This window comes from Emydura macquarii, unplaced genomic scaffold (assembly GCF_026122565.2).
Source record: "Emydura macquarii macquarii isolate MOO-44397 ecotype Brisbane River unplaced genomic scaffold, CSIRO-AGI_Emac_v2 contig_1253, whole genome shotgun sequence".
In the NCBI taxonomy this organism is placed as follows: domain Eukaryota; kingdom Metazoa; phylum Chordata; order Testudines; family Chelidae; genus Emydura; species Emydura macquarii.
The window spans coordinates 95,416,523-95,429,447 of record NW_027131390.1 but is presented as its reverse complement, the minus strand read 5'-3'; the positions used below and the strand labels follow the sequence as shown (position 1 = coordinate 95,429,447).

At 39.8% G+C, this 12,925-nt stretch overlaps 1 protein-coding gene across 1 annotated transcript in view; it reads left to right on the top strand.

The window, feature by feature from the left end:
* Positions 1–12,925, top strand: part of MGAT5 (alpha-1,6-mannosylglycoprotein 6-beta-N-acetylglucosaminyltransferase) — a 217,047-nt gene that overhangs the window by 70,056 nt on the left and 134,066 nt on the right. The window contains exon 2 of the mRNA XM_067549543.1: positions 2,768–3,164. Within this exon, the coding sequence (XP_067405644.1) occupies positions 2,924–3,164 (241 nt within the window). The 5' untranslated portion in view covers positions 2,768–2,923. The remainder of the gene's footprint in view (positions 1–2,767; positions 3,165–12,925) is intronic.

The window sequence follows — 12,925 nt, the reverse complement described above, 5'->3', positions numbered from 1 at the left end:
GTGTCCAGTACCACAGGGGTGGGGGGTACTAAACCTGTGTCAGTTGAGGAAACCACCTGCTCCCTGCAGCAATCAGACAGTCTTGGCTGCTGGGACCCAGGTCCCTCCCCATCTCAGTCCGCACCTGTACAGGGGAAATGAACAGGGCAGCGCTGAAGGGCTAGGGTTGGAGGGGAGTGGAATGATGCACCTGTGAGTACTGCCCCCCTGCTGGACAGGGCTCCCTACTGACTCCAGCCCTTGAGCGCGGCCCCATCTGCTTTCCCTACCCAGGCTCTGTCTGGCAGGGCTGATGGACAGGGCTGTGTGCTCTGGAGCAGCACTGAGGAGCCAATGTCAGACAGGGGCTCTGGCATGGGCATCAGTACATCCAGGGCGTAGCCCTTCCATATTCCGCTCGCAGAGTCTCTACCAACGCTCCCAGGAGAGGAGCATAACTGCTTGGTGGTCGCTGGGCAATGAGGCAAGCAGGGAGCCTGCTTCTGGAAGCAGAGGCCATCTGCACCAGGAGTGTGCACGAGAGGGGCAAGCAGGGGCACCTCCCCAATAATCAGTGGGGGCACAGAGCTCCTTCAGGGCTGTGGCAGGGAGAGCGAGGTCCTCCTGCCCCAGGGCACAGAACATACCCCTCCAAAAGCTGTTGTTTTTATTCCTGTGCATGCCCCGGATGTGCACATAGCCCTGTCCGCTTCCCCTGCCGGACAGAGCCCCCTCCTGACTCAAGCCTTTCGGCATAGCCCCATCAGGTCCTTGTGGCCCCTCTTCTCCTCCCTCCCCCCCCCCCCCAGATAACCTTATCATGACCCTCCAGGGAGCAGTGTCCCTAAACAAACGTCAATAAAACCTTTATAATGCCTCATTCATGCCATGCATTTTGTTTACTCTGGTTTCGCCCTGCCCAGTCTTGGAGCACAGTAGTAATTATGGAAAGAATTAATATAATTTTAATGGTACTGTTATAGGGCTGACAACTTTTATATGGAATTGCAGTTCATTAATGACTTCGATGTTTTTGATTTCAAATCACAGAGTTATTTTTACTTATTGAATTTCCAGTATTTTCACATTTGGGTACTACAAGAGAATGGTAAATCCATACATTTTCTAATATAGGTGATTGGAAAAAGAGTTCCCAGAATAGAATTAAGCTGAAAGAATGGAATTTCCGCAGTGTGATCACCAGGTCAGGTTTTAGCCGACCAAAGCTTAAGGAGAGAGCACTAGTAAAACAAGCTTTATTTTTTTCTGGATGGGCTTCCGAAACACATCAAACTGAAGTTCACTTGAAGAGTATGCTACATTATCTATAAAGGAAACAAGTACAAACAATTTCCATTTTTCTCACACCAGCCCTTTTTATAAAGCATAGCATTTGGTACAAAGCAAGACTATAAATGGAACTTTTCAGCAATACAGGAAATAAAGCAAAACAGACACACACAAAAACGCACTTTGGTGCATAATGATCTTTGGACTAATAGTATTGCAGTAATAAAAGTGCATGCACAAGACTTTTTGCACTATATCCAGGCCAAAGGTGGACATCTTCTTCTCAGGAGAGGTTAATTCTACCAAAAGCAAAGCTGCTGATCTAATTTTGAATGTGCCCATAAGTACATACAGCAATGCTAGCAGGCGTGTTTATAGTTATTCTATTAAAACAGGCAACATCTACATTATCTGTGTGAGTACAAAATAAGAGGAGAACATTGTGTGTTCTATAATCCTGTCTGGGAATATTATAATGTTAATAGGATAACACTTCACCAAATCTGTGTTTTTAAATGATAGCTTACACTTAATTTCATTTTAGTGTTTCTCCTTTTGCAGTGTTTTATGCTAAAAACCTGACTTGAAACTTCCTAAACAAGCTTTCCTTGTCACATTTAATATTAACTGATATGTTCAGCAAAATTGGGTGTTGGCTAGTTTTTATTGAATGGGTTATGCAACGATGGAGCCACTACTTACTGATTTTTAGATAGTCATATATTAGCTCTTTGCTGAAATTACATATGCTGAAATTAGAACAGTGAGAGCATTTTAAAACACAAATGGTGTAGTGTGACAGTTCAGAAATATATTTATATTCCTAAGCGTGGTGCAGAAATGTGCAGATTGAACTCTTACTCATTATGAAATAACTCAGAGTTCTTTGAAGCTATCCGTTTGTGACACTTGGCACTGACGCCACACAAAACCAATAAGAGATTCTTCTGAATACCTGTAATGGAAGCCAGGAGAATTTGCATTTGCTTAAATAATGCAGAACGCTTTTTTCCTTTTTCCCTTGAGAGAATCAACTTTCCTGATCCCCTATCTAGCCGTATGCCCTAGCTCTTGCCAGAAACTAATAGCACTGTCACTGCCAGCTAAAATTACTTGTTCTCTGAGAGAAGAATTATGGTAGGATTGTTTTAAATCCACTACAAGATAAGATCTTCATTCACCCACTGCACTAAGATACCTTTACCTTAAAATTCAGATTGGAAACTTTTTAAAGAATTGAAAGGGGTCCAAATTTTCACAGGTGTTCTATGTTGGTTAACATACGTTGAAACTTTTTATACTTGTTCTCTTTCCAGATCTTTTCTCAGCTTGTTCCTGCTCTGATTCATATTATAAAGTATAACAAAGTAAAAATGTACAAAGAAAGGATGTTTTCTGTTCATATTCTGCAAAAGTTACAATACAAACAAAATTCAGTTTGGAGATACTCTACTACTTTATGGTGACCATATGCTTTTTTCTCTTCTTTTTTTGCCAGCAGCAGGATGGAACTGAAAGGAGGGAATACACTGACTAATGAGCCAGAGTGAGATTGATTCCTGCATTGAGATCTTTACATACCTGGACCATGCGTTTGCTCCTTGGTTTCATGCTTTAAGACCCTTTACACTGACTGTGAAGCTGTTGGGAAACCATGGCCTTCTTTACTCCATGGAAGCTATCCTCTCAGAAACTTGGCTTTTTTCTGGTGACTTTTGGCTTTATTTGGGGAATGATGCTGCTTCATTTTACTATTCAACAGCGAACTCAGCATGAAAGCAGTTCAGTGCTTCGTGAGCAAATATTGGATCTCAGCAAAAGATATATCAAAGCATTGGCAGAAGAAAATAGAAATGTGGTTGATGGGCCTTATGTTGGGACCATGACAGCGTATGGTGAGTGCATATTCTAGAATAGCTTGTAGCTTCCTAGAAAATTCTGGTTAATTAATATGTTCATTCGACATTAATTATGGCCCAAAAAATGAACCTCAGAATACAGCCCGATTGACCAAGCTGTACACTGGGACTCTCCCCATGGACAGTGGGAGGGAATCCTCCACCCACAAGATGTGGAGGAGCAGTGGAGCCATTCTGCAGTGGGTTGAAATAGTGCCCTGTGGGTTCTTCTATCCACATGTCATTCTCTTCCATAGACTTAATTACTGATCTACCAGTCTTGTCCTTTAAGACTATGAGGCTCAGAGAGCCCCAGCAGAGCAAGGTTCTGTGGTGCTGAACCCATACTTATAATCCCCCAAGTCCGGCCTTTGCTTTCCACAGTGGAACTACACCATCACTGTAAGAACAGATGGTTGTGAGGGGGAATACACCATTTAATTCTGTGACTGTAACATTTGTATTCAAGTTAAGCAGTAATGGAAACTTCAGAACTACATTGATTTCTGTTTTAAATAATTATCTGTCCTAATCAAGTTTAGTGGGTTTTCTGGCCACAATCTATCCAGCAGGCAGAATACAACCAATCGTCAATAAGAACAATAAAGTCACTATCTCACAAATCCCCAGCTACTCTAGAATCTCCTAGGTTAGTCTGCACTTTCTATATTCAGGGACAGCTCTGCCTCTGTGGTTTGAATGTGATGCTTCAGTTTTTCTATTTTTACAGAAAAATTCCAAGCTAAGAATATTAATAGCTGGCAGTGACCAAAGTGGTTCCAGCCTTTCCACTGGCTGAGAACCAAAGTTTTAATTCTTCAGCATTGCCAGAAAGATTCTTCTCAAAATGTTCTAGTTTCAGTTAACATTATTCTTTTTTGTTGAAAGATGAATAGGAGATGTATAAAACCTTGGAAAACCAGAACTGAGAACACACAAGGAAAAGTCTCAATGATACAAGAGAAAGATGCTGTAGTTTTAAACATACCTAAGAATTTCAAAGAAGTGTTGTCTTAGAAACACCATAAAAATTGTCACCAGAATGTATCATACTCCTGTGATGACAAACATGAAGTTACAGCAGCTGGGTTGGCACTGGAGAGGATGTAAACAACAGAGATCGATGACATATATGTTGCCCCAACATTCAGCAATACAGGGCTGGAATGTGTCAGATAACTGGTATGACCCTCCTCATAGACTCAGCTTAATTCAGGGAAATCACTCTATTTATTGGAAAAACCCAAAGTTACATACCCTGCCAGTAAATTACTTATTTTGCTTAGATGGAGGAAAGAAAAATCTTTTATGGACATAGTAATTCTTCAGTGTCATATGGGTCACTCATTCCACAATGGGTCTGAAGCTTGCTTGCATGGCATTGTGTCAGGAGATGGAGGGGAACCCATCATTAGAGTTGTGATTACTGCTCTCATTGACTAAGAAAGGAAGATTGAGTGACTTGGCAGCTGTAATTTTTGCCTTGGGTGGAGCTGTCTTTAGACTAGTGCTTTACTTGCTCCCCATAGCACCACTTGCCACTTCTGCAACAAAATGACTGATGAAATTCAGTGTTGATAAATGCAAAGTAATGCACATTGGAAAAATAACATCACCCACCCATATAAAATAATGGGGTCTAAATTAGCTGTTTTCACTCATGAAAGAGATATTAGAAGCAATGTGGATAGTTCTTTGAGAACATCCACTCAGCGTGCAGCGGCTGTCAAGAAAAGCTAACAATGTTAGGAACCATTATGATATTTTCTGTTTTATTGGCTATACCTTTCCTAATGCCACTTTATAAGAACACAAGAATGTATATACTGGGTCAGACCACTGGTCCAGCTATCTCATTATCTTGTCTCTGACAGTGGCCAGTACCAGATGCTTCAGAGGGAATGAACCGAACAGGGTAACTTCAAGTGATCCATCCCTTGTCATCCAGTCCCAGTTACTGGCAGTTGGAGGTTTAGGAACATGTCACCCGGAACATGGAGTTACACCCTGACTATCTTGGCTAATATTCATTGATTATACTTAACCTCTATGAATTTACATAATTCTTTTTTGAATCCAGTTATACTTCTAGCTTCACAACATTCCATGATTCCACAGGTTGAGTTTGTGTTGTGTGAAGAAGTACTTCCTTTTGTTTGTTTTAAACCTGTTGCCTGTTAATTTCATCAGGTGTTATGTGAAGGGGTAAATAACACTTCCTCCAGGCCATTCATAGTTTTTTAGATCATCCTTCCTACTCGTCTCATTTCTAACCTGAACAGTCCCAGGCTATGTCCACACTGATGGCGGCAAAGTCGTCGCTGTCAGATTGACTTATCTGGATCGACTGAGCGGTCAGTGAAGACCCACTAAGTTGATCCAGAAGTCGACGTTATTAATCCACCCCCACAAGTGGCGTAGCACTGAGTTGACGGGAAGGTGGTTCCCGTCAGCGCAGTGTTGTGAAGACAGCGCGCAGAAGAGAAGCACAGCAGTCGACGGGAGTTACGCAAGTTCTTTGCGTACTTCGCGTAACTCCCATTGACTGCCACCGAATCGCGGAGGTAAGTGTAGACCAAGCCCCAGCCTTCTTAATCTCTCCTCGTATAGAAGCTGTTCTGTACTCCTAATCGTTTTTGTTGCCCTTTTCTGCATCTTTTCCAGTTCTAACACATCTTTTTGAGATGAGGTGACTAAAATTGCACAGAGTACTCAAGGTGTAAGTGTACCATGTAGTTACATAGTAGTGTTATGATATTGTCTCTCATATTATCTATCCCTTTCCTAATGGTTCCTAACATTCTGTTGGCTTTTTTGTCTGCTGCTGTGTGCTGAGCAGATGTTTTCAAAGAACAATGACTCCGAGGTCTTTTTCTTGAGTGGCAACAGCTTATTTAGACTCCTTCTTCATTTTTTATGTATAGCTGGGATTATTTTTTCTAATGTCCCTGGTATACCCACACCTTGAACACTACATGCAGTTCTGGTCACTCCATCTCAAAGAGAGAGATTAGAATTGGAAGAGATTCACAGAAGGGCAATGCCTAGGTGTGAAATTAGACTAAGCAAAATTCATAGCCATAGCAGAATCCAAACTCATTTATATAATGCTCTTCAGAAACTATCTTTAACCTCGTATGGTTCAGTCCACTAATTTTTACTATAGGTTCCCAGTACTGTGCTTGTATCTGCTGTGACTGTGATCATCTATCTATCTATTTATATCTCTGTTTTAAAATCAGGCATTGCCATTTACTGAGAAACTTGATTTGTCATTTTAGATGTGTGAATTGATTAGAGAGACACGCTGCATAAAAAATAAGCAAAAACTTGAAAATTGCTTGTGTGTGTTTTTCCTGACCTTTTCCATTTTGGTTCAGATATTTGCTGAATCTTACAAATTACATCTCCTAAAACAGTTTTAAAGTGTAAAATCCATTATTTAGTCCTAAATTTAATCATGCATTTCTCTGAATTTTTTACCTACTATTGACTGCACTTACATATAGTAAGTTTCACTGTTTCTTCTGTCCCATGTTTCTGTGGGTCTTTCACACACAAGCAGAGGAGAAATAAAGATTTTTTTTTTTTAAATAGGGAAAATGTGTAAAAATCACAGAAATTGGCAAGGAATCTCGCACAGGCATATTATCAAATTATTGGTCATTAAAAAAAAAAAAAAAAAAAGACTAGTCGTCAGGGTGATGTTGTCCCTTTAAATCTGATGTAACTGTATGTCTCTGACATAGATGTTTTCAATTTGCTTTCTTTACCACCTATTAGTGGTGCAGAATAGTTTGTTCCTTTTAGACTATCTCAAGTTAATTGCTAATTAGTCATTAGGATTATTTCTTCTTTAACATTTTATCAAAGAGAAATCTTATTGGTGTTTCTTTTTGACCTGTAAAAGAAGTTATGATGCCCTAGATTAGGGCTGCACGCTCATGTAGTTCGGAGCCAGTCATTTTCTTTTTTCAGTATCCTCTTTCCCTTCAGTGTGTAGAATGAAAGGACCTCTTTACAGCAGATGCCAGAGATGCTGGGACGGCTTGCAGTTTCTATTACTGCTTTGTTTCCTCTGAGAAGAGTTGGGTGTTCCTGTGAATGTGTTTGTTTGTGAGGCTGAGGTCACCATCCCCTAGGCAGCTGACTATTATATTGCTATGTGGCTTAGATAACAACTAGCCCTTGTTCTATGATTTTTTATTTATGTCTGACAGCTTGCAGACATACCAACTTGTATTGTGATGCCATTAAATATCACAAGCTAAGCAAAGTTGAGTTAGGTTGGATGGAAGACCGCCCACAAAGAAAGCCCAGGTTTCTGCAGAGAATGATAACATTTGTTCAATAGATGGTGCTCTTCCCTTTGAATCAGTGTTTAACCCATGTCCTGTCATTAAGTAAGAGGGCCATAGGCTCATGTGACTTGCAAAACATAAATGGTCATCTGTCCTCAGAGGTTTCGTAGCATCTTTTGTAAAATTAGGGTTGTGTTAATATGCCAAATTCAAGTACATGAGATGTCATTAGTTAAATTTCCCATGTGGTTTCAGTTGCCTACCATTTGTTTCTTGTTGTATATACTGCTGTGCAGTAATTTGGTATACTAATCAGAGGCCAGATACCATAGCAGAGACAACTACAGCTCTCAGTGGTGGGGAAAATGATTGGTCTCTAATCCTAACCTACTTCACAGGAAACTAATTTAAGATTTTTGTTTAAGAAGAGAGATTGACATCTTTAGCTCACAGGTGCTATGTAAATGCAAAGTAATAATTTTTAAAAAAGAATACTTTGCAACTTCCCACATCTTATGTGCAAATTAGGGATTTTGAAGATGGAGAATGAAAGATGTTTGTAATAAATTATTTTCAATAACAGTATGACTACAGCCCTGTTTAAAGGGTAATTTCCATAAGAATAATGCCATACTTGAGTTGGGTGTCCATTGGGCAATGCACTGAATGTCTAAAACTTTTAGTTATGTATATTACAACTATCTGTTTTGCAGGCCAAATCTTTGTTAATGGTCGGTATTTATCAAAGTAGTTAGAAGATGTTGATCCATTATTCAATGAAAGCCTCCCCAAACTGTTACCATGTTTCTGAAGCCTCAGCCATTAATAGCCATCTCTCCTGATGTCTGAAAGATTGTTTCTAGTTTTCTTGGTTTTGGTTACCTTTTTCTCTTGCTGTTGTCTTAATCCACATTTGTTTTGTCTCCTTATGAAAATAGCCAGCCCATTTTAATTTTCACATGACAACATATATTTTTTTTTACTAATTTATAATATTTCCTCTGTCTTATGCCCAGTGTGTTAGAGCCTTACCAATTTCACAGCCGTAAAAAATGTGTCATGGACTGTGAAATTGGCCCTTCCCCATGAAATCTGATCTCCCCCATACTGCTGGGGGTGTCCCAGCTGGAGGGGGGGGCGCCCTTAGTTGCTAGTCCTGGGCCGGGGTGCTTCCAGCATCATGGGGCAGATCAGACCCACTTCTGGTACCTCTTCCTATTGTAGGAAGCTCAGGGCTGAGCAGCAGCTCAGGAGGTTCCTTCAGGCAGAGGAGGCTTCTCAATTTCCCTGTGCTTTTGGGAGTGCCCTACCCGGGCCCATAGCTGCTAGATCCAGTATTGAAGGCAGCACAGAAGTGATTGCCACCCACTACAACAGGTTGGCAACTTTCCCACAACCCCATTTTGAGCCAGAACCCCCACAGTTACAACACCCTGAAATTTCAAATTAAAATAATCTGAAATCATGAAATTGATCAATTTTCTAATCTTATGGCTGTGAAATTGACTAGACTGGACCCAGAATTTTGTAGGGCCTTATTTATAGACATGAACATCTTTTAACTTTTGTCTGTCATGTACTTTTTTTTTTTTTTTTAAACATTAGGACAGTACAAATGCAGGGTGGGTAGGTGGGGAGAAGTAGTAGGCAATTTTTTTACAAAAAGTTGTTTTCATCACATCAGAGAGATACATAGTGTAAGCGTCCCCTCCTAGTTTTTAATTTGCACCCGAGTGATTATTTTTAGTGCTTGCCTGTTTTCCTGCTCAGCAGTCTCTTAGCATCAGTGCCGTTGGCAGCGCTGTGGCAGAAGGCCTATTTTTTGTTACTCTTCTCACTGTATTTTGTACACCGCTGCACTACGGGCAACATTATTGTTTTTTAATTTTTGGTTCACCTACCTTTATTTCTGGGTTTTACTCCTTTGGCTTTGTTCTTTTGTTGTTACTGGCAGGTTCCTTGCTCTCCTTTTTCCCTTCAGTCTGATATCAGTGGCATGGCTTCTTGTAAATTACATTTGTGGAACAGTTTAACATATTCATGCCAACTCTGTTTAAATGTTGTTTGCCTGACCAGGGTGGATCAGACATAATCATTTTTAAATTGGTCAGTTCCTAGTTTGGAACAGGTTATGAACACTAATTATGAACACTTTATGCTTTGTTTGCTACACAGACCATTTTTAAACCATGTTAGTATATCTTAGAGCCCTCTTCTGAATGGATCTTTTAAGTGACTGGCATCTGCTACCGTTTAGGTAGTTTAAACATTCTTCTGTGGCTCAGTTAGACTCACACTATTGAGGTGTGGGCCAGGTAAACATGTTTGGCTCCTCATTGTTGCTTTCTAGCCCTGAGGGTGGTGTCTATTTGAATGTCAAGTCAGTAGTTTTTCAGGGCTCTGTCATTAAAGAACTACTATGGTGGCACTGTCTTGGTCCTCCCTAGAAATATCAATTATTTTCTCTACCTAACTTCTTTAGGTCACTGTCATTCCTCTTGAATATGGAAATATAATCTGTTTACGATGTCATCAGTGGCATAATACTAAAACCTTGACTTTAGCTCCTTCTCCCAGTAGACTTGAGATCAAAATAACTTTTAAATATGGAGAAGCTTTACATATGAAATATTCCTTATCAAAACTATGTAGGGGAACAGAATTTCAATAAATTGCCATGAGTGATATGTTTTAAAATAAAGTGGTTCTGGTTACCATCTTGCCTCCACAATTTCACCCGTCTACTTTAACAGCCAATATAATGGGAACAGTTACACTTAAAGGTTAATGCTTTATGTTGTTTAAAAGCTGGAGCTTCAAAATTTTAGATGGTACATCGTGTGAACTGTTTTCTAGCTTTAGAAATCTGAGAGATTAATGGGAAGGTAGGGAACCTGAGGGCAACAGTAATAAGAACAGACATTTACAGGGGCTAACAATGTGCTCAACATGATAATTCCAAAACACTTACATGTTTTTAATAAACATATCAACAATCATACCTAGCCCTCTGTCACAATTCAGCAAAGGCACCTGCTCTAGGCTTTATTCTCTGGCCATCACCTCTCAAGTGGAAATACCATTCTGATCAAGGTATTTCCAGGGTGCACAGTCCCCTGACTATACTGTGATATCCCAGCTGGAGACTGCCTAAGCAGGCCTGCTTAGTTTCTCTTCAGAGATTAGTAACAGAGTAATTGCCCACTATTATAAGGTACCACACAGCACTTCGTATGCAAGCCAGTTTTAAGGTAAAATCATTACAGAGAGAACATATTTAAAAACAATAAATAAACCCTACATACATGCTAATAAGCTTACCATATATCACCCCAATCCTAACATAGGCTTTGGCTTGAGCAGTCCCTCAAAACCCCAAAGGGTTTCCTCGTGGTTTGAAGTCTGTCACTTTTCCCTAAGTTTTCCCTAAGGATTGGGGCCCTCCATAGACCTCTCCATTTGCTGGGTCAGGAGGAACGCCCTGAGTCTGTTTAAAACCAGACTATTTACCCCAAAATCCTTTATCTGTTGGTTCTGGAGAATCCAGTTTGAACTAGTATTTAAAACCTCTCCGGGGGTGGCTGATAAAAGGCAAAATTACATTAGCATCCCTCTGCTCCTAGAGGAGTTGCATACAATTCCACAATAACACATACACAGCTGCATTTTTAATATAATGGACCCCAAAGGTCAGACCCAATGGTCCATCTAGCCCAGTATCCTATTTTCCGATGCCTGCAAACATCAGGTGTTTCTGAGGGAATTAATAGAATAGAACAGGTAATCATGAAGTGATCCATCCCTATTTCCCATTCCCAGCTTCTCGCAATTAAATCTAATTCAGTAAGGTTTAAGTTAAATCAGTGAAGTTTATCTTAATCCCATAAGGTTTGTCCAGTATATTGCCAGTCTTTTACACCCTCTATCTAGATTAACTATAGCAAGTGTTTTAATGATAATCAAGAATTGCATTGGTCCAAATCCAGGGCTTGCTATATCAGTGCCAAAAATGCACTGCTACTCTGGACAACTGACATCTTTAAGATCTTTTATGTTACATATCTTGTAAATGGAGCTCCCATTCTATACAGCAGTGTTTCTCAACCTGGGGGTTGAAGAACGGGTTTAGAGGGGGTCACAAGCAGGGCTAATGTTAGGGGATAGGAAGCAGGGCAATTGCCTAAGGCCCAATGCCACAGAGGACCCCAGGAAACTAAATTACATGTTTCAGCTCCGCACCGCCAAGCTGTGGGAGTGCTGAAGCCCCGAGCCACATGGCCGTGGGGCAGCTAGAGCCCTGCGTCCAAGTTTATGATGGGGGTCGCAAGTTTTTCCAATAGGGCAGTCATGCTTTTTTTTTTTTTTTTCTTAAATCCAGAGGGGGTCGCCAACTCAAAAAGATTGAGAAACACTGCATTTTCAGACAGGCGGCAAGAAATTGCACCTTAAAATCAGGTTATAACAACTCATCTTTTTTCTTTCATTCAACTCCTGTGTGACTCTATTTTTTAAAATTTGCAATATAAAATGCATTACGATATGATATGTATGTATATCAATACGTATTTCAAAATATGAGCAATATATATTAGTACTCTTTGTGTTTTCACTTGTTATGGTCTTTGGAAGGTAAAGAAAACCGTGCCAATGAAGGACAACATACGTAATTAGAGTATCCTTAAAATTGGTGTAATTCATTTTCTTTTCAGGTAGGTTTCCTGAACTCTAAATTTTGCAGCCTTTCCACATAAACTTTCTCTTATTTGCACATGTGTTTGACTGCTCATTAAAAACTCATTAGAAACATTAAAAACCATATGACAAAACTAAACCCAGTGTAAAGCAAGTGAATCTGTGCTTGTAAATTATAACTTAAAATTCCACCAGATGTCAAATTGCAGATCAGAAAATTATTTCATTTTAAAGATATGAAAGAAGATAATTACACATTTTTAAATCTATTTTTGCATGATTAACAGCATAATGGTAGCATCTGTTGAATATACGTAAATTCTTGAGATAGTGGCATAAATGGGAAAAATCCAGTATAGTCAAAGTTTTAGGCCAGCATTGTAATCCTTGTATAATTGTCGTTTTCACCCCTTTCACACACTATCATGAGGTAAGGACAATCTGTCCACTTTTCTGTTACATTTTCTGAATTCTGAATTTTATACTTTCTGTTGTTGTTCATTAATCAACTTCCTCATATTCTTCTTGGTTTGTTTTACACAGTATGCAGATTTTCTTTTTCTTTCTTTTCACCCTAGTTGCAGGAGGGTTCTTTTGAGATGGTGACAGATAAGATCACTAGCTGGCCTGAGAAAACACAAGTGGTTTATAGCATTATTGATGTATGGTATAAAAGTCAAAATTTGCAGAGAATGATGTGCCAGTGTGGAACCTGATTGCTGGCTCTACTCAGTCTGATTGAGATATGAGCCCTGTTTATAGGGA